Source organism: Moschus berezovskii, chromosome 2 (assembly GCF_049115385.1).
Source record: "Moschus berezovskii isolate FMDL1 chromosome 2, NW_MosBer_1.0, whole genome shotgun sequence".
Classification (NCBI taxonomy): Eukaryota; Metazoa; Chordata; class Mammalia; order Artiodactyla; family Moschidae; genus Moschus; species Moschus berezovskii.
Genome location: NC_142461.1, coordinates 116,488,943 through 116,511,871, shown reverse-complemented (window position 1 = coordinate 116,511,871; position 22,929 = coordinate 116,488,943). Strand labels below are relative to the sequence as shown.

Here is a 22,929-nt window from a genome sequence, read left to right as displayed (position 1 = left end):
GCAAACCTAGGCAGTGTGTTGAAAAGCAGAGACATTACTCTGTCGATAAAGTCCATATAGTCAGGGCTATGGTCTTCCCAGTTGTCATGTACGGTTTTGAGAGCTAGACTGTAAAGAAGGCTGCTGCTGCTGCTGCGAAGTCGCTTTAGTCATGTCCGACTCTGTGCGACCCCATAGATGGCAGCCCACCAGGCTCCCCCATCCATGGGATTCTCCAGGCAAGGACACTGGAGTGGGTTGCCATTTCCTTCTCCAGTAAAGAAGGCAGAATGCCCCAAAATTGATGCCTTTGAACTGTGGTGCTGGAGAAGACTCCTGAAAGTCCCTTGGACAGCAGGAAGATCAAATCAGTCAATCTTAAGGGAGATCAACCCTAAATAGTCACTGAAGGATTGATGCTAAAGCTGAAGATCCAGTATTTTGGTCCTCTGATGCAAGCAGACAACTCATTGGAGAAGTCCCTGATGCTGGAGAAGATTGAGGGCGGAAGGGGAAGAGGGCATCAGAGGATGAGATGGTTGGACGGCATTATCGATGCAATGAACATGAACCTGAGCAAACTCTGGGAGTTGGTGATGGACAGGGAAGCCTGGTGTGCTGCAGTCCATGGGGTCGTAAAGAGTCAAACAGAACTGGGCGACCCAACAACTACAGCTTTACCCTTTTGCTGTTCCTTCAACTCCATTTCCTAGTCATCCTTTAGACATAGCCTGAAGCAGAAGTTTCTTACTTTAAAAAAAAAATTGTGGTAAACTACACATGTAATAAAATTTAACCACTTTACTCATTTTAAGGGTACAATTTAGTGGCATTAAGTACATTCACAATGTTGTATGACTGTCACCACTGTCCATTTCCATAATTTTTCGTCACCCCAAATTGAAACGCTGTATCCCTTACATAATGCACCATTTCCCCCTCAGCCCAGCCCCTTGTAACCTCTGTTCCACTTCCTTTCTCTGTGAAGTTGCCTATTCTTGGTACCTCATGTAAGTGAAACTGTACAGTTTTTGTCTCTTTGTGTCTGGCTTATAGATCCTCAGTGGTCACTTATTTATTTGAAGACAGCAGTTGGGAAGTGCAAATCTGTTTAAGACTAGCAGGATAACACAAATGCAAATAATGTCTTGTGTTTGGGTCAAGGCTCACAAGGATTAAACTCATATGATACCAAATGAATACTTTAGAATCATCAGTTTATATACCCTGAGGGGAATGAACTCATATAAGAACTGATGTTATGGTGCACATGGTGTTGGCATACTTTCCTGGATAAATTTCTTTCTGTCCACTTTGTCCTTGCTGTTGCCAGTGGAACACAGATGGCGAAAATTAAAAACAGGACATATTGCCATCCCCGTAAACTCATTATTACCGACCTCAAGTGGATTGCCATCGGTACCTAACTTTCCTAGTTGCTCTCCTACTTCTCTAGCAGCTTCTGAGTTTCTTTTAAAAAGACCCAAATCTATAATCATGATGGAATATTTTAATACTTCTTTTAGTAATTGATATAACAAGCAGACAAAATTTTAGTAAGAATATAGAAGATTTAAACAGTGTGATTAAGGAGTTTGACCCAATTGACATATAGAAGACTGCACCTAACAACCACCAGTGTACCCTCTTGTCAGATACCAATGAAATGTTTGCCAGAATTGTCCTTACTATTAGCCATATACCAAATGAACAAACTTCAGATGATTGAAATCATAAAGAATATATTATCTGATCATTATGGAATTAAAAGTAGCAGTCAGTAATGAAAAGATTGCTGGAAAATTTCTAAATGTTTGGGAGTTAAACAGTACACTTCTTTTTAAAAAATAATTTTATTTATTTATTTTTGGTGGTGATGGATCTTTTTTGCTGCATGAGCTTTCCTCTAGTTGCGGCGAAGGGTAGTTGCTCTAATTGCAGTGCACGAGATTGTCATTGCAGTGGCTTCACTTATTGCAGAGCACAGGCTCTAAGATGCTTGGGCTTCAGTAGTTGCAGCTCCTGGACTAGAGCACAGGCTTCATAGTTGTGGCACACAGGCTTCATTGCTCCACGGCACGTGGGATTCTCTCGGACCAGGGATCTCGGACCCCTGTCTCTTACATTGGGAGCAGGTGGATTCTTTACCACTGAGCTACCAGGGAGGCCTGAGACAGCACACTTCTAAAGGATTACGTTTTAAGGAAAAAACTCATAATGGAAATGTTTTAACCCTATAATAATGAAAATAACAATATTTCAAAATTTGTTGTATTCTTTTCTGATACATACAATCAGATTTTATAAATTTATAGTCTCAAATGTATACATCCAAAATAAGAAAGAGTAACGTCAGTATTCTCAAAGTATCCATCTGAAGGAGTTTGAAAAGAACTCAAACTAGATGACAGAAACAGTAAAGATGAGAGCAGACATTAATAATATAGAAAAGAAACATGTAATAAAGAGGCTTAAAAAAGGTCAAGTTGCTTCTTTGAAAACACTAATAAAATTGGTAAATTCTTAGCAAGACTGGTGAAATAGTGAAAAAGGAAACACAAAACCAGTACTGGAAATGAAAGAGAAGTATTACTATAGATCCAACAGACATTAAAATGCTAATAAGATATTATAAGCAACTTATGACAGTTATTTGGAAAATATGTGAAATGAACAGTGTCTTTAAAGACTACTTAACAAAGTTAACGTAAAGAGAAATAAAAATCTCATTAGTCCTGTATCTATTGAAGAAACAGAACTCATAATTTAAAACCCTATTTAAAGAAAACTGTTGGCCCAGGTGACTTCTCTATACAATGAAGTCTCACACACATTCTTCTAAATAATAGTAAAAGAGAGAAAACTAACTGGTTTTATGAGGTCAGAAGAATCCTGATACCCAAACCGTACAATATAAGAAAGAAAAGTTAAAGACAAATCTCTTTCATGAACATAAATGCACAATCTTAAATAAAAATATTAACAGACTGGATCTAGTAATAGATATTAACAGTAATTAGATATGACTAAAATTCTAGGAATGCAAAGCAGGTTGATATTAAAGATTAAAGTAACAGAATAAAGGAGAAAAATCATGATGGTCTTTAAACATTGAAAAAAGGATTTGATAATATTTGACTGCTCATGATTTAAAAAAAAAAAAAGACCTCTGGAGGATAATCTCTTTAACCTGAGAAAGGGTATCTTCAGAAAAGAAACGTAAATGACCAGTTATACTTAATGGTGAAATACTGAAAGCTTTCCCCCTCATATCGGGAACAAAACCAGTCATGCTTACTATCACTGCTTCTATTCAGTCTTGTATTAGATAAAAGTGATTATTATTCACAGACAGCATGCCATGTGTTTGGAGAACATGACAGAATTTGGAATATAAACCATTGGAATTAGTATATGAAGTCATCTGGGTTGTTGAATATAAGGTCAATATAAAAAATGACTTATATTTCATAATACAGAACTTGAAATGTTTTTAAAAAGATGCCAGTTGTAGTGACATTTTTAAAATTCAGATCAGTTCAGTTCAGTTGCTCAGTCGTGTCCGACTCTGCGACCCCATGGACTGCAGCACGCCAGGCTTCCCTGTCCATCACCAACTCCTGGAGCTTGCTCAAACTCATGTCCATCAAGTTGGTGATGCCATCCAACCGTCTCATCCTCTGTTGTCCCCTTCTCCTCCTGCCTTCAGTCTTTCCCAGCATTAGGGTCTTTTCCAGTGAGTCAGTTCTTTGCATCAGGTGGCCAAAGTATTGGAGCTTCAGCCTCAGCATCAGTCCAATAAATATTCAGGACTGATCTCCTTTAGGAATGACTGGTTTAATCTTGAAGTTCAAGGGACTCTCAAGAGACTTCTCCATCTCATGGAAGTTATACTAAAGTTTCTGCACAAAAACTATAAAGCCTTTATTTAGAGAAGTAAATGAATGAATGGAAGGTTATACCAGTTTTGTTTTGATTGGAAGACTTGATATTTTAAAGATGTCATATCTCTCTAAAATTTATCTGTAGATTCACCAGATCCCAGTCAAAGTCATATCATGTTGTTTTAGAAATTGACAACTAAATTTTACATGGAAATGCAAAGGTCACCAAATAAGCAAAACAATCTCAAAGAACAAAGATGGAGGACTTTGTGCACATCGACCTTATATCAAGACTGTTACAAATCTGCAGTGATTAAGACAGGCAACGATAGATTGACCAACGGAAGAGAATGGGTATACAGACACAGATATACTTCAATTTGTGGTAGAGATGGCACTGCTGAGTAATGGAGAAATACTTTTACTAAGAAGTGGTGTTGGGGGCCTCCCCTGGTAGCTCAGTGGTAAAGAATATTCCTGCCAATGCAGGATACCCAGGTCCAGTTCCTGGTCCTGGAGAATCCCACGTGCTGTGCCTAAGCCTCTGTGCCACAACTGTTGAACCTGTGCTCTAGAGACCACAAGCTACAACTGCTGCTGCTGCTAAGTCGCTTCAGTCGTGTCCAACTCTGTGTGACCCCATAGACGGCAGCCAACCAGGGTCCGCCGTCCCTGGGATTCTCCAGGCAAGAACACTGGAGTGGGTTGCCATTTCCTTCTCCAATGCCTGAAAGTGAAAAGTGAAAGTGAAGTCGCTCAGTTGTGTCCGACTAGTAGCGACCCCATGAACTGCAGCCCACCAGGCTCCTCTGTCCATGCGATTTTCTAGGCAAGAGTACTGGAGTGGCTTGCCATTGCCTTCTCCCAAGCTACAACTACTGAAACCCAAACACTCTCTCTACAGCCTGTTCTCCACAACAAGAGAAGCCCATGCACTGTAATTAGAGACTATCCCTGCTCTTTGCAGTGAGAGAAATATCAGTGCAACAATAAAGAGCCTGCATAGCCAAAAATAAATAAATTAAAAAGAAAAAAAGAAACGGTGTTGGGACAATTGGATATCTTTGTGGGAGAGAAAATAAGTTCTCACCCACCTCACACTACACTCAAAAGGCAAAGTTTACAGAGTAAAAAGTGAAATTTATAGAATAAAACATCTATAATATTGATATAAACATAGAATATTTTATGATCTTGGAATAAACAAATATTTTTTAAAACCAGAAACAAAAAGCAGTAGTCATAAAGGAAAAGATTTTAAAAGTGGGCTACATTAAAATTAGGACTTTCACTAAACAGAATTTGGAAAGGTAAGCTTGCCAATACAGGAAATGCAAGAGACTCGGGTTAGATCCATGGGTGAGGAAGATCTCCTGGAATAGGAAATGGCAGCCCACTCCAGTATTGTTGCCTGGAAAATTCCATGGATGGAGGAGCCATGGGGTCTCAAAGATTGGACACGATTGAGTGACTGAGAGCGCACATACAGAGTGAAAGAGCATATTTGTGGTGTTCAGTAAAGAACATGTCTACAGAGTGTGCAGAGAGCTGTAAATAAACCAGAAAACGGCAGCACAATAGAAAAACAGATGAAAGACTTGAAAAGGTACTTCATGAAAGAGGAAGTCCCCCATTAGTCATTCGGGAAATACAAATTCAGACCGCAGTGAGGTAGTATACACATACCATAAATTGGCTTCCCGGGTGGCTCAGATGGTAAAGAATGTCTACAATGCAGGGGACCTGGGTTCGATCCCTGGGCCAGGAAGATCCCCTGGAGGAGGGCATGGCAACCCATTCCAGTACTCTTGCCTGGAGAATCCCATGGACAGAGGAACCTGGCGGGCTACAGTCCATACAGTCCATGGGGTTGCAAAGAGTTGGACACAACTGAGTGACTAACACTTTCAGACTTTTACCATAAGAAAATTGACAGTCTGAGTGTTGGAGGGAATGAGAAGCAAATGAAATTCTCAGACAGTGTTGATGTGAGTGTAAATTAGTACACCTGCTTCTGAAAACTGATTAGCAATGTGTACTAAGTTAGAGTATACCTGTGACCTAAAACTGTCTTAAGTATATACTCAAGAGAAATGCATGCATAAATTTACTAAAATACATGTATAAGAATGTTTATAGCAGCTTTATTTATAAGAGGTTTAAAGTATAAAGAACCTAAGTGTCTATCAATAGTATAGATAATTTGAGGTTGTATTCCTACAATGGACTATTATATGGCACACCACAGCTTATTTAACAGTGTGGATGAATTTCACAAACAATGTTGAAGGAAAGAAGCTGGACCCAAACAATACTTACTATATGATTTGATTTTCATAAATTTTAGTAACGAGCCAGCTTGTGGTACAAAAAAGCCAGGAAGTGATGATCTCTGGAGAGGAGTGGAACATGGTGGCTACATTGCTAATAATATTCTGTGTGTTGATCAGGTGGTAGTTATGTGCATCTGCTTATTCTGTGACACTTCATCAAGCTGTACACTTATGTATGTTACACTGAGTTTATGTTATACTTCAGTATAACCCCTGTTTAAGTTTGGCCTCCAAGCCATTGATTATATTCTGCCATATAGAGTGAAACTTCAGGTTGGATTTTTATTTTCCCAGTTTGATTTTGGCTTCCTTAAGGTCTGTCTTAGTTCATCAGCACTCTTGACATGTTTTCCATTTTTTCTAATCTCACACTATTCTCTCTTTATGGCCTCATGCTTCTATTTCATAGATGCTCTATCTTTTTGCATTCTGCCAAGTATGCAAAATGATTCATTAAGAGGGTATTGTGTGTATGTAATTGTTTTCCTTTTCCTTTATGACTTTACTTATTCAGTTGCCTTTTCATTAAAATCAGATTTGTGGACTTTTCCTGTTTCCTTTGTCCTTCCTTGAACGTGGTAAAATCCATTCAGACTAATTTATGGGAATAATAGGAGTAGTTGCCATCTTTGTGAAAAGTGAAAGTGTTAGTTGTTAAGTCATGTCCAACTTTTTGTGACCCCCATGTACTGCAGCCCGCCAGGCTCCTTTGTCCATGGAATTCTCCAGGCAAGAATACTGGAGTGGGTAGCCATTTCTTTCTCCAGAGGTTCTTCCCAACCCAGGGACTGAACTCAGGTTTCCTGCATGGCAGGCAGATTCTCTTACCATCTGAGCCACCAGGGAAGCCCTGTTGTTTTCCTAATAATGGTCAAATCTTCTGCTGAGATCTATACCTCAAAAATGAATTGGTTTCCATCCCAGTTGCCACTTTATAGTCAACAGGGTTCAGGGACATTGCTGTTTTAAGTTTACACTATTCTCTTAAGTGAATCACATGACTGAAAACCAGCATCTGCCAATGTACATTGTAGCAGTTTATTGCTAGAGTTAATCTATCATTTTAATTCCTGGAGGACATTCCCCACCTCTTAGCAGCATTCATCTAGTAGAGGAACAAATGCTTAATATTCTGATTCAGTTCAGTCACTCAGTTGTGTCCGACTCTTTGTGACCCCGTGGACTGCAGCATGCCAGGCCTCCCTGTCCATCACCAACTCCTGGAGTTCACCCAAATCCATGTCCACTGAGTTGGTGATGCCATCCAACCATCTCATCCTCTGTTGTCCCCATCTCCTACTGCCCACAATCTTTCCCAGCATCAGGGTCTTTTCAAGTGAGTCAGCTGTTCGTATCAGGTGGCCAAAGTATTGGAGTTTCAGCTTCAACATCCGTCCTTCCAATGAACACCCAGGACTGATCTCCTTTAGGATGGACTGGTTGGATCTCCTTGCAGTCCAAGGGACTCTCAAGAGTCTTCTCCAGCACCACAGTTCAAAAGCATCAGTTCTTCTGTGCTCAGCTTTCTTTACAGTCCAACTCTCACATCCATATATGACTATTGGAAAAACCATAGCCTTGACTAGATGGACCTTTGTTGACAAAGTAATGTCTCTGCTTTTTATTTTATTATTTTTTTAAATTTATTTTATTAGAGGCAAATTACCTTACATTAATATATTGGTTTTGCCATACATTGACATGAATCCGCCCCAGGTGTACATGTGTTCCCTTTCTTAAACCCCCCTCCCACCTCCCTCCTCCCCATATCCTCCCTCCATGTCATCCCCGTGCACCAGCCCCAAGCATCCTGCATCATGTCTCGAACCTGGACTGGTCACTTATGATAATATACATGCTACAATGCCGTTCTCCCCAATCATCCCATCTTCACCCTCTCCCACAGAGTCCCAAAGACTGTTCTATATGCCTATGTCTCTTTTGCAGTCTCGTATACAGGGTTCAGGTTACCATCTTTCTAAATTCCATATATATGCGTTAGTATACTGTAGTGTCTCTGCTTTTTAATATGCTGTCTAGGTTGGTCTAACTTTCCTTCCAAGGAGCAAGTGTCTTTTAATTTCATGGCTTCAGTCACCATCTGCAGTGATTTTGGAACCCAGAAAAATAAAGTCAGCCACTATTTCCACTGTTTTGCCATCTATTTGCCTTGAAGTGATGGGACCCGCTGCCATGATCTTAGTTTTCTGAATGTTGAGCTTTAAGCCAACTTTTTCACTCTCCTCTTTCACTTTCATCAAGAGGCTCTTTAGTTCTTCTTCACTTTCTGCCATAAGGGTAGTGTCATCTGCATATCTGGGGTTATTGATATTTCTCCCGGCAGTCTTGATTCCAGCTTGTGCTTCTTCCAGCCCAGCGTTTCTCATGAGGTACTCTGCATATAAGTTAAATAAGCAGGGTGACAATATACAGCCTTGACGTACTCCTTTTCCTATTTGGAACCAGTCTGTTGTTCCACGTCCAGGTCTAACTTTTGCTTCCTGACCTGCCTACAGATTTCTCAAGAGGCAGGTCATTGTGGTCTGGTATTCCCATCTCCTTCAGAATTTTCCACAGTTTATTGTGATACACACAGTCAAAGGCTTTGGCATAGTCAGTAAGGCAGAAATAGGTGGTTTTCTGGAACTCTCTTGCTTTTTTGATGATCCAGTGGATGTTGGCAATTTGATCTCTGGTTCCTTTGCCTTTTCTAAAACCTTCTTGAACATCTGAAAGTTCACGGTTCACATATTACTGAAGCCTGGCTTGGAGAATTTTGAGCATTACTTTGCTAGCGTGTGAGATGAGTGCAATTGTGCGGTAGCTTGGTCATTCTTTGGCATTGCCTTTTTTTGGGATTGGAATGAAAACTGACCTTATCCAGTCCTGTGGCCACTGCTGGGTTTTCCAAATTTGCTGACAAATTGAGTGAAGCACTTTCACAGCATCATCTTTCAGGATTTGAAATAGCTCAACTGGAATTCCATCACCTCCACTAGCTTTGTTTGTAGTGATTTTTCCTAAGGCCCACTTGACTTCATATTCCAGGATGTCTGGCTCTAGGTGAGTGTGAGTGATCACACCATCGTGATTATCTGGGTCGTGAAGATCTTTTTTGTACAGTTCTGTGTATTCTTGCCACCTCTTCTTAATATTTTCTGCTTCTGTTAGGTCCATACCATTTCTGTCCTTTATTGCGCCCATCTTTGCATGGTATCTCTAATTTTCTTGAAGAGATCTCTAGTCTTTCCTATTCTATTGTTTTCCTCTGTTTCTTTGCATTGATCGCTGAGGAAGATTTTCTTATCTCTCCTTGCTATTCTTTGGAAATCTGCATTCAAATGGGAATATCTTTCCTTTTCTCCTTTGCTTTTCGCTTCTCTTCTTTTCACAGCTATTTGTAAGGCCTCCTCAGATAGTCATTTTGCTTTTTTGCATTTCTTTTTCTTGGGGATAGTTTTGATCACTGTCTCCTGTATAATGTCATGAACCTCCATCCGTAGTTCATCAGGCACTCTGTCTATCAGATCTAGTCCCTTAAATCTATTTCTCACTTCTACTGTATAGTCATAAGGGATTTAGATTTAGGTCATACCTGAATGGTCTGGTGGTTTTCCCCACTTTCTTCAGCTTAAGTCTGAATTTGGCAATAAGTAGTTCATAATCTGAGCCACAGTCAGCTCCCGGTCTTGGTTTTGCTGACTGTATGGAGCTTCTCCATCTTTGGCTACAGAGAATATAATCAGTCTGATTTTGGTGTTGACCATCTGGTGATGTCCATATGTAGAGTCTTCTCTTGTGTTGTTGGAAGAGGGTGTTTGCTATGACCAGTGCGTTCTCTTGGCAGAACTCTATTAGCCTTTGCCCTGCTTCATTCTGTACTCCAAGGCCAAATTTGCCTGTTACTCCAGGTGTTTCTTGACTTCCTACTTTTGCATTCCAGTCCCCTATAATGAAAAGGACATCTTTTTGGGGTGTTAGTTCTAGAAGGTCTTTTAGGTCTTCATAGAACCGTTCAAATTTGGCTTCTTCAGTGTTACTGGTTGGGGCATAGACTTGGATTACTGTGATTCCAGCAGATGCTGAATTTCAACTTAGAATACGATAGCATTCTATTTCATGATGAAAGTGTATATTGGACTTTGCTCAGTTTGGGATGTTTAAAGGGAATGCTTGGTTGGAGCAGGAGGAACCTGAGTTTGTGGACTTCTAACCAGACTGCTTTGAGCTGGAGGCCTTGCCCCCCATGCTTTTGGTCTAAGTGCATTGTTGGCTCTGTGTGTTAAAGCCACCCAACCAGCATAGGTCAGCTCATCTGGTTATTAGCCTCAGGTTTTAGGGTAGTGGATTTGGCTAGAGAGGAGTACCAGGCTTGGAAGCTGTAATTACTGCAGAGTAAGAGTGAGTCACCTTGATAAACTGCCAAAGCTATCTAGTTAGCCATCAAATTTGAGGATTACAGAGGGTGAGCAGAGGATAGATCAAGTCCCCCCTTCCCCCTCACCCTGCAAACATACCTTTATTTTTTCCCCCAATTTTAAAGATAGCATTTATTGGTTAAAAATAAGTAAAATATCATTATAGTTTTTTAAAAGAAGGCAGAAAAGGAAAATCTCTCTGGAATCCAATCTTCCTGATTTCTTTTGCTACCAATTTGATAAGACATCTATCCAGTTTCATTTTATGAGTACATTTATTTATATGTATTGTATATAGTTTCAGAACCACAAATGGAATCACATTATGTCATTTTGCCATAAATAATAATACTTAATATCTATGGAATGTTTACTGTGTGCCTGTAACTTGGGGTTCTCCCAGCTGTGCTGACCTCAGGCCCCTTTCTCTGCCCTGAGTCAGTTCTACTCCATGAGGTCCAGACCTTCCCCCACCTCAGGAGCTCTCTCTCACACACATACACACACACACGCTTTGTGAGGATCTGCAGTCCGACAGGTCATGGAGGCTGGGTAGACAGATGGGGTATTCACACATCAGAGGCCCATGGGCACACCTGACCTTTACATTCATTTTCTCATTTAATCCTCACAGTCATTGTAGGTTGAATTGGCATTGCTATTCCAATTTTACAGAAACAAACAGATTCAGATTCAGTAGCTATCCCAAAGTTGCACCGCTAGAAAGTGGCAGAGCCAAGACTTGCACCCAAATCTGTTTGACAACAATATCCATATTCTTAACTTCTTTCCTTTGTTCTGAATCTGCTGTTTTTTTAACTTAGTAGTGTATTTTGAACCTTTTTCCTTGTATGAAAACTGTTCTATAAATGTCCCATAATTTGTTAATAAATCTCCAATTAATGTATTTTAGGTTGTTTTTAATCTTTACCTCTCTTTTTGTGCTAGTATCAAACTGTTCTAATTATTGTAGCTTTATGATTTATTTAAATATATAGTAAAACTAGCTTTTAATACTTATTTTTCTCTGTGCTGTGCTTAGTTGCTCAGTCATTCCAACTCATTGCAACCCCATGGACTGTAGCCTGCCAGGCTCGTCTGTCCTTGGGATTCTCCAGGCAAGAAAACTGGAGTGGGTTGCCATGCCCTTCTCCAGGGGATATTCACAGCCCAGGGATCGAACCCAGGTCTCCCACATTACAGGTGGATTCTTTACCATCTGAACCACCAGGGAAGCCCAAAACTTAACTCTCAAGCAGTTCATTTTCTAGAATAATGATATATTTGATTTGTAATGTTCTCCAACTGATTTTAACTGTAATTGTGTTAGATAAACTTTATAGTGGCTAGAATTTTAATCAGGATGGTTTTGATAAGAATAGATGAATTTTGAGTGCAGAGTCTGGCTGAAGTAAGTTTTAGGTCAGTGTCTCGGACTGCAAATCTGGGAGTCCATGAACCTAGAACATATACTTAATTGACTGTTGTTGGGGCCTTGGAATATTGCCATGGAGTCACTCATAACCATGGTTCTTGGATTTTTGGATTGTGAATCCTTTTTAAAAGCATTTGGAAGATGTGTGCCGTTATCCTTCAAAGATACATAAACAGAAATTTAATACAATTTCAGGATATTAGGAAACTCCTGAAATCCATTTATGGATCACTAACTAATAATTTCTGCTTTGGGAACTAAAGAATACAACATAGAGAAGTGAAGTAGTCAGAAAAATCTAGTTATGGGTTATGTAACATAACCTGGTTATGGTGTTCAGTTGCTAAGTCGTGTCCGACTCTTTGCAGCCCCATGGACTATAGCCTGCCAGGCTCCTCTGTCCATCGGTTATGGTCGTGTCTGCAAAGAAAATACTATTTTTGTGGTACATGGATTGACAGTCAGATATTGTCACCAACTAGTAAGAATATTGAATTTTCCTGATGACAGTGGAATGAGGATGAGGACACTGAATAACAGCATTTGATATGCCTAGGCTAACCAAGGAGTAATTACAGAGAATTCCATGGACAGAGGAGCCTGCTGCTGCTGCTGCTAAGTCACTTCAGTCGTGTCCGACTCTGTGTGACCCCATAGACGGAAGCCCACCAGGCTCCCCCTTCCCTGGGATTCTCCAGGCAAGAACACTGGAGTGGGTTGCCATTTCCTTCTCCAATGTGTGAAAGTGAAAGTGAAGTCGCTCAGTTATATCTGACTCGTAGCGACCCCATGGACTGCAGCCTACCAGGCTCCTCCGTCCGTGGGATTTTCTAGGCAAGAGTACTGGAGTGGCTTGCCATTGCCTTCTCCGGGGACTTGGTTAGTGACTGTCAAGAGGAGCCTGGAGGGCTGCAATACATGGGGTCACAAGAGTCGGACACGACTGAGTGACTAACACTTCCACTTGCAAGGAAGACGAACAAGCCAGGGTGGTTGGACAGAAAGTGAATTTTTGAGTCACTTAGACCTGAATCTGAATCTCAGTTCTGCCCCTTACTGGCAATCAGCATTTAGGCAAGTCACACATCCTGAATCTAAATATATTACAACTGCTATTAACAATGACAGTAATAAACGACACCAAGAACATAGAGCATTTCTGAAGTGTAAATATGGGGCTATTGTTAATAAGAAGAGTCAGGGCAGCAGAGCAAAGTGTTCAAGGTGAACTTGGATATATTTTTTTTTGTAGTTAAAGCGTAATTCAGCAAAAGCTAGTCCTTACAGAATGTTGAGACTAGAAGCCTGAATTGAAATTTCACTAAGAAAGCCAGTATTACTGGTAATCATCAGAAATTTAAGAAAAGGACTAATGAGCAATTATTCCAGTTGGAGAAGATGTGTGCTTTAAAGGAGTACCCAAGAGACTATATTGCCATTTTGTAGATCATTAGTATTTTTCAATAATTGTAATAGCAATGAGAACTCATATTTCTTGAGAACTTACTCTGCCAAGACCTATACTAAACACCTTATATGCATTTTGAACTTTACAGCAAACCCCAGAAGGTAGATAGCATCTTTATCTGCAATTTATCAATGAAGTAATAGGTTATAGACTGGTGAGTGGTGGATCTAGGATTTATTCCCACATTTAAGCATTAAATGGTTACCTCAAGTTAGTATACTCATGTTTTTGCCATATAACCAAAAAAATTCAAATGACCAGGAATTTTTGCATAATCTTCATCATGTACAGAATTTATTTTGAAAATGAGGAATTTGTTAAGGTTATCAGAACTGCCCTCTTTCTACATCTGTATTTCTGTGTAACGATGTTAACTAAAGAAATACAAAGTTCTAAAGTAACTTCTGATTCATCAAGCATTTGTTTTTTTATTTTATGTTTTTATTGTGGTCCAATTTGTTAAAAGTAGGTTAAGTATGTATTCTTATAGATTACTTGTTCAGTTAACTGCATTCAATTAAAGGAATATTGTTCTAAACATAATTATTAATATATGTGTGTATATATTCAAGCATGAGAAAAAATTCAGTCAATCCATTAAATATTTTATGCACATAAGTCAAATGTTTTCTTTCATTTGATCAGAAGTTTGTCAGATAAGGAACATAACATCTTTAATTTTGCTAAAACTAAAAATTAATTTTTACTGTAATAACTATGTAGTTTGGTACTATATCATGTAATGATCATTTACATAAAATAATCTCATCTGAGAGCAATCTATTTTTTATTTGTCTTAAGTAAAACTGACATCTTAGTAATCTAAGATGTCCTTTCTTGGCTGTTAAATCTTTTGTGGGGATATTTAAGGGAGTGTTGAGTTTAAAATAAATATTTTAAATCTTAAAGTATTTTTACATTCAACTGTTTAAAAACTTGATTATAATCTATAAATTTTTCTAAGAAGACTTGAACATGGCTTTAGTGAATATACTGCTTTAGAACTTAAATTATGAGTTAATTTTCCTTATCTAAACTGAATGCTCCTTATTTGTAATACAGTATGTTAGTGAGAAGGAGGAAAAAAAACTAGTGCCAAAAAGATTTTGTGATAAGATCTCTATGTCTGAAGTCATGGTCTAGTTAATTTTAATTGAAAGTGAAATTCTGAAATTCCTTCACTAGTGATCAGCATTTATTGAGACCCTTTGGATTCGTAAAAATATTTATGGTTACGAAAGTATTTTACACTTTTTATATGATTAAGATTTAATTTCCTTCCTTATTTTTGGTTTGACTTTCCTTTGTCTGTTTTCTTCTCCTTTTTTTAATTGAAAAAAAAAAACTAATAGAGCCAAATATAAGATGGTACCACTGTTTTCTCCTTCTTTTGTATAATCTTGTTGCGTGTCTGTACATAAGCTGTTCTGGCCACTCATCATAGTAACCAGCTGGGCCATTTCACCTGCTGGAGCCATTAAAGAGGACTCTCTTCCCCCTAGATTAATCCCCTCCGACATTAGTTTTTTGCACTGACAACTGGAGCAGGCATTCAGAATTTGCAGGTGGCCAGTGTGACGCACATAATTGCCTACAATTTTAGGCAATGAATAAAAATGGTCTACATTACTTGTCAAAGGTTGTATATGCAGTGCCAAGTGAGATCTATGGGAAGCCTTTTAGGGTTTAAAGAACAGTTAATAGCAAGGCTGCACAGGGCTTTTTTAATCATAATGCATTTGTAATATAGCACTTTGATCTTCTCCTTGTAGGAAATGGTGTTACATTAGCCACTTTTAAACATTTATGAGTGAAATTCAGTTATAGAAGAGTAAAAGTGATTATTCTTAAGCAGAACATGTTAGATTTCATTAAAAGTTTTTAGCTTGCCCCTTTCTTGTTAAAGTCTGTGGGAAGTCTTTTTCCTGGAGGGTTTCAAATCAGGATCTAAAGATATAGAGCTTTTTCCTTATTTTTCCTGTTGGTAACAGCAAGATTTGGAAGGAAGGTATACTAAATATTGAGGTAATTTAATAAGTAGATATTTATAGAAGACTCATTGATTTATGATAAAGTAATATACATCAATGAAAATCTAAGAATTCTATTACTAATAATTATATATTACAATAAAATTTGAGAAATGCATATTTAAAACATACTCATAAGTTACCTTTAACAACAACAACAAAAAACAGATGACTCTCAAATGTACTTCTTCTGGAAGAGCTAAGTTTGACCTTTCAGACCCAAGAGCCTTTTATTAACACCTGGCTGTAAGGAGAACCTTGCCACACGCAGCTTTTAGATTCACAACCACAAAACTGATGAGGAAAGGCTTGAAGGGTTCAGTTTGTGTCACTTGCTGTTTGCCGTTTCCATTTCACAGATGATTAATCTTTCTGTGAAGAAAGGCCAGAGAAACAAAGCACATTGGGCTCTTCCTGCAGTTACTCCTTCTGAATGCACACTAGCTTGCTAACTAAAAGGCCTTTAGATTTCCAGCAGAGAGAGATGTTCTGAAAGTGAATGCAGCTGGTTGGAGGTCACCAGTGCAGGGCTCTTGCCATTGTGTAATGGAGGCTTTGGCAGGTTGTGGGAGGGTGGGGATTTGGAGCCAGGGACAGGAGAAGTGGGCAGGGAGAAGGTGTTGGCAAAAAATTAATTCAGAATAAAAAGGGTTTTGGTCAGCTGATTTAATATTTTGGAGGCTAGATCATCAATAATAGGCTTGATTTCATCTATTTTGTTTTTCTTTTTAAGGAAAAATTATAATTCAGTGTTTCTCTAGTATCCCCCCATTTCCTAATTAATAGCATGTTTATTTTGCAATTAACATCACTCAATAGTATTGAAATAGTATTAACTCTTGTAGACTTTGGTGTGTTTTAATTGTCTTGAAATTTTTAAGATTATTACTGACTTTGCTAGTATTCTACATTTCACATGTTAAAATGTTAATGCCACATTAATGTTTCATTGCTATTTGGTTTTTTAATGAGATATTGAAAATGATTATCTGTGTGATTCAGTTCTCTCTTCATAAAAAAAGTTGACTTTGTTTTTATTTTGAGGGTTTGAAAACTTTTAATTTTAATATTTAGTATCTAAATGCTTAGTATTCATCTTGTATTTACTTTTTTTCCAATTGTATATAGGACATAATGTGCAAAGTCAAATCCTGGGTTATAGATCAAAAGAAACCTGTTCGATTCTATCATGATTGGAATGACAAAGAGGTAAGTTATAAATATGATGCCATCTATTATTACCTTTGATTTCTTAAAGAACAAGTTAAAGTTGTCATTATTTTTCACTTATTTTTATGCCTAGTAAAACTTTATTTCTCTCAATGATTTCTTATTCCCAAACTTGTTTTTTTTCCTTTTCCTCTACTCCTGATATTTCATGACAACTAATCTTTTAAGAAACAAAATCTATAAAAATGGCTACTTGTTTAAATAGAATTTTTTTCCAGTTCTTCAATGACTTTATTTACTCAACTTTTGAAAAGGATTCTTTTTCTGTCTCCCACTTTAGATTGAAGTATTGAATAAACATTTATTTCTGACTTCAAAACCAATGGTCTACTTGGTTAATCTTTCTGAAAAAGACTACATTAGAAAGAAAAACAAATGGTAAGTTTTTTTCTCTCCAGATATACCCTCACGTATCATATCTATACACATACAAACACACACATAGGTACTTACTGCTATGTTATTTTTAATACATTTCTCCTTATTATTAAAAACTTTAAAATGGATGGGAAAGCTTTGCCTATTGTTAACATTTTGAGATGAGTCTCCGAATGATTTACACTGAGAGAACTTAAGGGGGGAAAAAAGGAATTACTTTAGGCAGTATTGAATTATACTTATTTAATTATCAAACTTAAATTGAATAGACATTGATGTTTTTTCCTTTGCAAAATGAGAATAAATGTAGTTAGAGCAATAAACTTTTTAATCTAGGGTATTTTAACTTTGTTGATATTTTATATGACTTTAAAATACCTGCTTGGGATCGTAGCTGGACATAAGTTTTAAAATCCAGATTGAATGCTTTAAAAACTTTTTTTTTAATTAAAAGTACTGTATGGTAGAGGGAAAGATCAGGTATTTGTTTAAAACATACAAACGTAAAAACGATGCACTCATGTATTGATTGTCATTTTTGACATGTAACCAAGATGTACAAGTTTTCCTTTTTGTTCACTTGTAGCTTCAAAAAATCATATGTTCATGTAATATAAGGGCATGTACACATTTGGCATAGTACTCACTGGAGTCTCAGTATTTTATGCTGTTAAGCCTACAAGCCAAAGCTATCCAAAGCGAAATATCTGAATTCTCCTAAAATATATTGTCGTTTTTTTCCCTGTACTTCATTAAGTACTTAGATGCACATGGTTTCAATTTTCCATTAAAAATTCTCATTTCCATATGATATCAAAGAGTGAGAAGCTTTAAACTGAAAAATAAACATTCATAGACTGGAAGCCAAAACAATAATTAATGTCAGATGGTTAACTCCAATAAATCATTAGAATAAATTCTGTGAAATTACTGCAACTAAAAATGCCCTCTTGATATTACTGTAAGACAGTTTGTGTTCCTGATAGGAAACTGAATTTGGCCTCTTTATTGGTAATGTTCTAGAAAGCATAAACCTGACATGAAAATTTAGTTCTGACTGGTCAATATCCTCCAATAGATAATTAACTTTAAAATAAATAGTTCTGTCTTATTTCATATATAAAATTCTTACAAATTTCATGATTGATACGTTAAAAATTGTTACCTTTGGGAAGGAATTTTAAAATATTGACTTCAGTTAATAAATCTCTTTGTAGTACGAATGGTAAGGTTTCCTGAGGCTCGGTGAAACAATACCTACATCAAAGTTTACATGAAAAGGGATGAGTCAGTTTCCTTGCCCAAAGGGGCTTCTCACACCTGTATTTGGATGATTACAGGTAGAACTCCCTGGCTCTAATTGTATAGTAAATACCATTTCCCAGACCCTAATGGTAGACAGACTGCTTGGGAGACGCCAGTCTGTGATTTAGCTGTCGCCAGACACCCCATGTTTTTTGTGAGACCAGTTGTGATGATGATATGGTTATAGCCAATTGAAAGAAAACTCTTGTCTAAAGAGCAAATTTTAATTTATAAAAGTGTAGAGGTATGGATGATCCTATTTATAAAACCAAATTTTGGATTTTATGTGTAACTAATGATCTGGTTTGGGGGAGTATATATGTTTAGTGGAGGTTGCAGGGGGGTGGGGGGTCAGATCTTGTGGAAGTTAGTGTAATTGTAGCTGAAAGATCAAAGACTGGGTAACTGAGTGATGTTCCAGAAGAGAATTTACCACATAGCCATTTTCTGTACAGTTTCTGCCGCCTGCTGTTCCTATTTTCCCTCAAGCTAGCCATTGACTACCCCCTGTGCATCCCTGCTCGTAAAAAATGATTGAGGAAGTATTTGTCATGTATTTATGAGTGGGAAACATTGTGTGATAGGGAATGGCATCTACTGGAGCCAGAAAGATTGCCATTTTCCTTTCATTCAGCCACTCTGCTACAGCTTTAAATCCTCTGTTTATGCAGCACATCCTTTGTATTAAAGTGCAGCATAAATTTTTATTAAGGATATGAACACTAGGTTTTCATCACTTATAACATTGCAAGCAGATGTCAATAGTTAAAATATATTTTAATGCTAAATCCTTTAAATTTGTGTTAGTATCTTGTTCTTTGGTAATGTTTATATCTCAGCTCCATTTGCATTAGTTGCTCCCTTAGCAGAAGAAAAGGGTTTTTTTTAAGATTATTAAGTAATGTAATGTAGCAAATTAAAACTAATGCAGGAAGCAGTAATAAATATTTTCGTGGGTCTTTTAGATCTGGGAAACTATTTTAAATGGTCAGGGAAGAGGAGGAAGAGTGTGATTCTGGCCATAAGAGGAAGACTAAAACTATATTTTAGTGGGTCACCATTACAGAAGTAATGAATGTTTTAATTACTGAAATTCACTTTAAATTTAAATGTTAACATGTTATTTTTCAATCCTAGAAAAGAAGTAGACATTTTGAAATATAAGTCTTTTGTGCTACTGAGTAGGTGTATTGACCTTTTTGAAAGGTGTAAACACCAGAATGGCCCCAAACATCACTGGTTTTATCAATGTTGAATTAGTCATTTCATTCATTTATGATTAAGACCTAGCCCCTGAAGAAAAGCTAACATGGCAGCTAGGTTAGTTACAGGTGAGTTGTGATCAGATGACAGTAAGCAAGATGTTGTAAGGGAAATCCACAGAAACCTTTATTATTATTATATATTGTTATTCTTTGAATGAATGAAACTGTGCAGCCATTGTTCTTATGTTGTTGTCATTATTGTCTTTGGCAGATGTCAGTGATTTTTTTAACACTTGAGGATTTCGTATATTAAACATGATCAGTTACTTATAACTAAGATTTATTACATACAGTATTAATTTTCATTTGAGATTGCCTGCTAAGTCATGTTGTCAAGCAGGTATAGGACATTAGTCCTGCCAAACAGTTGCTTAATTAGGGGGAGTAAATTTCAGTCTTTGCACATTTGTTGCTCTGTTAGTATATGCTATCTAATTATGAAATCTGCAGAACAAACTAATTTTGTGCATCTACGTGGCTTTCTGTTTCATTTTTGTGTTCTCTTGTCCCTATCCTTCTTAAAACTGTTAATAAAGGATAGTTTTATTTTATTGTTTATTATACTACATATTTATATTCAACTGGAAAGTATAACTAAAACTTAAGACATTCAGACTTCTTGTGTGCCTATGTATATTTATAAACATGTATTTGCATATGCCCTGGTGGGCTTGTGGTCACTGAACATTATTCTCTAATATTACATAAGTCAATTAATCTGAGTGTTGAAATTTATTTGTTAGGTAGACAGGACTTGCAAAGTCTTTCACTAAACGAATTTTGAATAGAAAGATGTTTTATTAATTTTTATTTTTCTATGATTCAGTCTTTCTTATCCCAGCTTTTCTGTTTTTATTTGTTTTCCACATAATTTTGTACCTAACAACTAAACATAGTTTGGCAATACTATACAGTGTGTACCTGGCCAAGGGGAGAATCATGGAATAAGCCCAATATTTTCTTGATTTTTTGAACTATATGTAAGAATCACAGGTATTACATCTCAGCAGTTATTTACAAAGGGGAAGTATGAACATTTTTGCATATAATTTTTCATGTGTGCTTAGTCACTCAGTCATGTCCAACTCTTTGCAACCCCTTGGACTATAGCCTGCCAGGCTCCTCTGTCCATGAGTATTCTCCAGGCAACAGTACTGGGGTGGGTTGCCATGCCCTCCTTCAAGGGATCTTGCCAACCCAGGGATCAAACCCAGGTCTCCCGCATTACAGGTAGATTCTTTACCATCTGAGCCACTGGGGAAGCCCAGGGTTTCTTTTTTTTCATGTATATATAATATAAAACAAAACTATATTCATGTATATTACATGCTATTCAGGAAAAAATGCCTTTCAGATATATAGGAATAGTTTGAGCTATAGTATCTACTGGTTTCATAGGCCTTCTTGTATAAGCTCATCATATATTCACAAAAAGTATGGATGTTGACACATGAGCATACTTTACACAGCTACTGTAATTATTGCTGTTCCTACAGGTATTTAGTTGTTTGCCAACTCTCCATGGAGGTAATACTGAATGATCATCTGCTGTACTGTGAGCCTTAGGTTTTGTTTTCCGATTTACAGTAGGAGGTCTGACAGAAATTGTTCTACCTAACTCATCCTTGAACATTGTTCTCCACAATACATATTATGTACATTTCCATTATGTCTTATCAACAGGAGCAGTATTCACCACTATAGGAAGATTTGTTCACTGATTTCCATTATTTTCAGGCTATACACTTTATATGAGCAAAACTCCACTTCCAAATTATATTTCTAGAATGTTAATATAACCTTCTTCACACAACATTTTCTTGGACTTTCAGGAATGCTGTGATGTATTCTGTAAAACTCCTATAAGAAGTCTTCAATTTCTGACAAGATTATTCACTGAAGCTAGAAATTTAACATAGGTATACTGCTTTGAAAAAAATCATTGTTGTACATTTGATTTACTTGAAACAAAATGGGAATGATTAATTATTCTTAAATAAATTATTCGTTTTAGTTCAGGAAGCTTCTCAAATAGATATAAAATTAGGTTCGATTCGTGTAAAGTTTTCAGGAATATACCCTAGTATCTAAAGCAAGATTCACAAGTATAAGATTTTTTTAAATGTTTCACTTTATCATCCACTAGTCTGGCAAAGTAAAAGCCCTGAAATATCCATATAGTGTTTCTTTGGGATTATAATTTCTATTTAACATGTGAGTTTTTTAGCTGAATTAAATTTGGAAAGCTATAATTTGTAATTTTTACTAGAGATTGCTTTATGAGGACTGCTGCTTCTTTTCTTCATTGCCAGATAGAAAAGGGTGATAAGAGAGGTCAAGGGTATTCTGGAAGCCTAAACTGAGCTATTCTTTTTTTCAGTATGGGATTGATTGAATTGTTAAATCCTATACAAAAATAGTCTTGATTTTACTGAAGTAAGTTTTAAATGAATCTAAAAAGAAAATATTTTCTTATGACCTCTTTTTGTTTTATATTTTCTTGTTTTTGCTACTGAATAATTATCAATTAGTTATTTTTTAATTTATGTTATGATAAAGCTTTGAAAGTATCATATGTGCTATGAATTAGTATTTCAGATAATTTCTAGTGAATGGATTTTGTGGAGTTGACTGTTTCTTAATTTCTCTGATCAAACTCTTGAGAGTTGAAAAGAATATACTAAAGCAAGACAATCTTTTTATTACAAAATTGAAAGGCTGAAAGAAGTAGGAGGGAAAAGACCTTTAGCCATTCAGGAGTGCTTTTATTTGAAATGCCCTTTGGAATTTTTAAATGTATGTGTATGTAATAATACTTATGAACTTTCCTGGTTTTCATTAAATTGTTTTGGGTTACTTGTTCAGAAGTTTCATAGTCCTATCAAGAGATATTATTACCTGTATTCATTGGAAGGACTGATGCTAAAGCTGAAACTCCAATACTTTGGCCACTTCATGCGACGAGTTGACTCACTGGAAAAGACTCTGATGATGGGAGGGATTGGGGGCGGGAGGAGACGGGGACGGCAGAGAATGAGATGGCTGGATGGCATCACCGACTCTGTGGACATGAGTTTGAGTGAGCTCCGGGAGTTGGTGATGGACAGGGAGGCCTGGCGTGCTGTGATTCATGGGGTTGCAAAGAGTCAGACATGACTGAGAGACAGAACTGAACTGAACTGAACTGAAAGCACATAGTCATAA

The 22,929-nt window shown here is 37.1% G+C and overlaps 1 protein-coding gene across 3 annotated transcripts in view; it reads left to right on the top strand.

Moving 5' to 3' along the window:
- The window catches only part of OLA1 (Obg like ATPase 1), a 174,081-nt gene that overhangs the window by 105,877 nt on the left and 45,275 nt on the right, over positions 1–22,929 (top strand). For all 3 annotated transcript variants that reach the window (XM_088830148.1, XM_088830154.1, XM_088830152.1), the window contains 2 exons: positions 16,676–16,756; positions 17,058–17,155. In XM_088830148.1, coding sequence (XP_088686274.1) covers positions 16,676–16,756; positions 17,058–17,155 — 179 coding nt within the window. The remainder of the gene's footprint in view (positions 1–16,675; positions 16,757–17,057; positions 17,156–22,929) is intronic.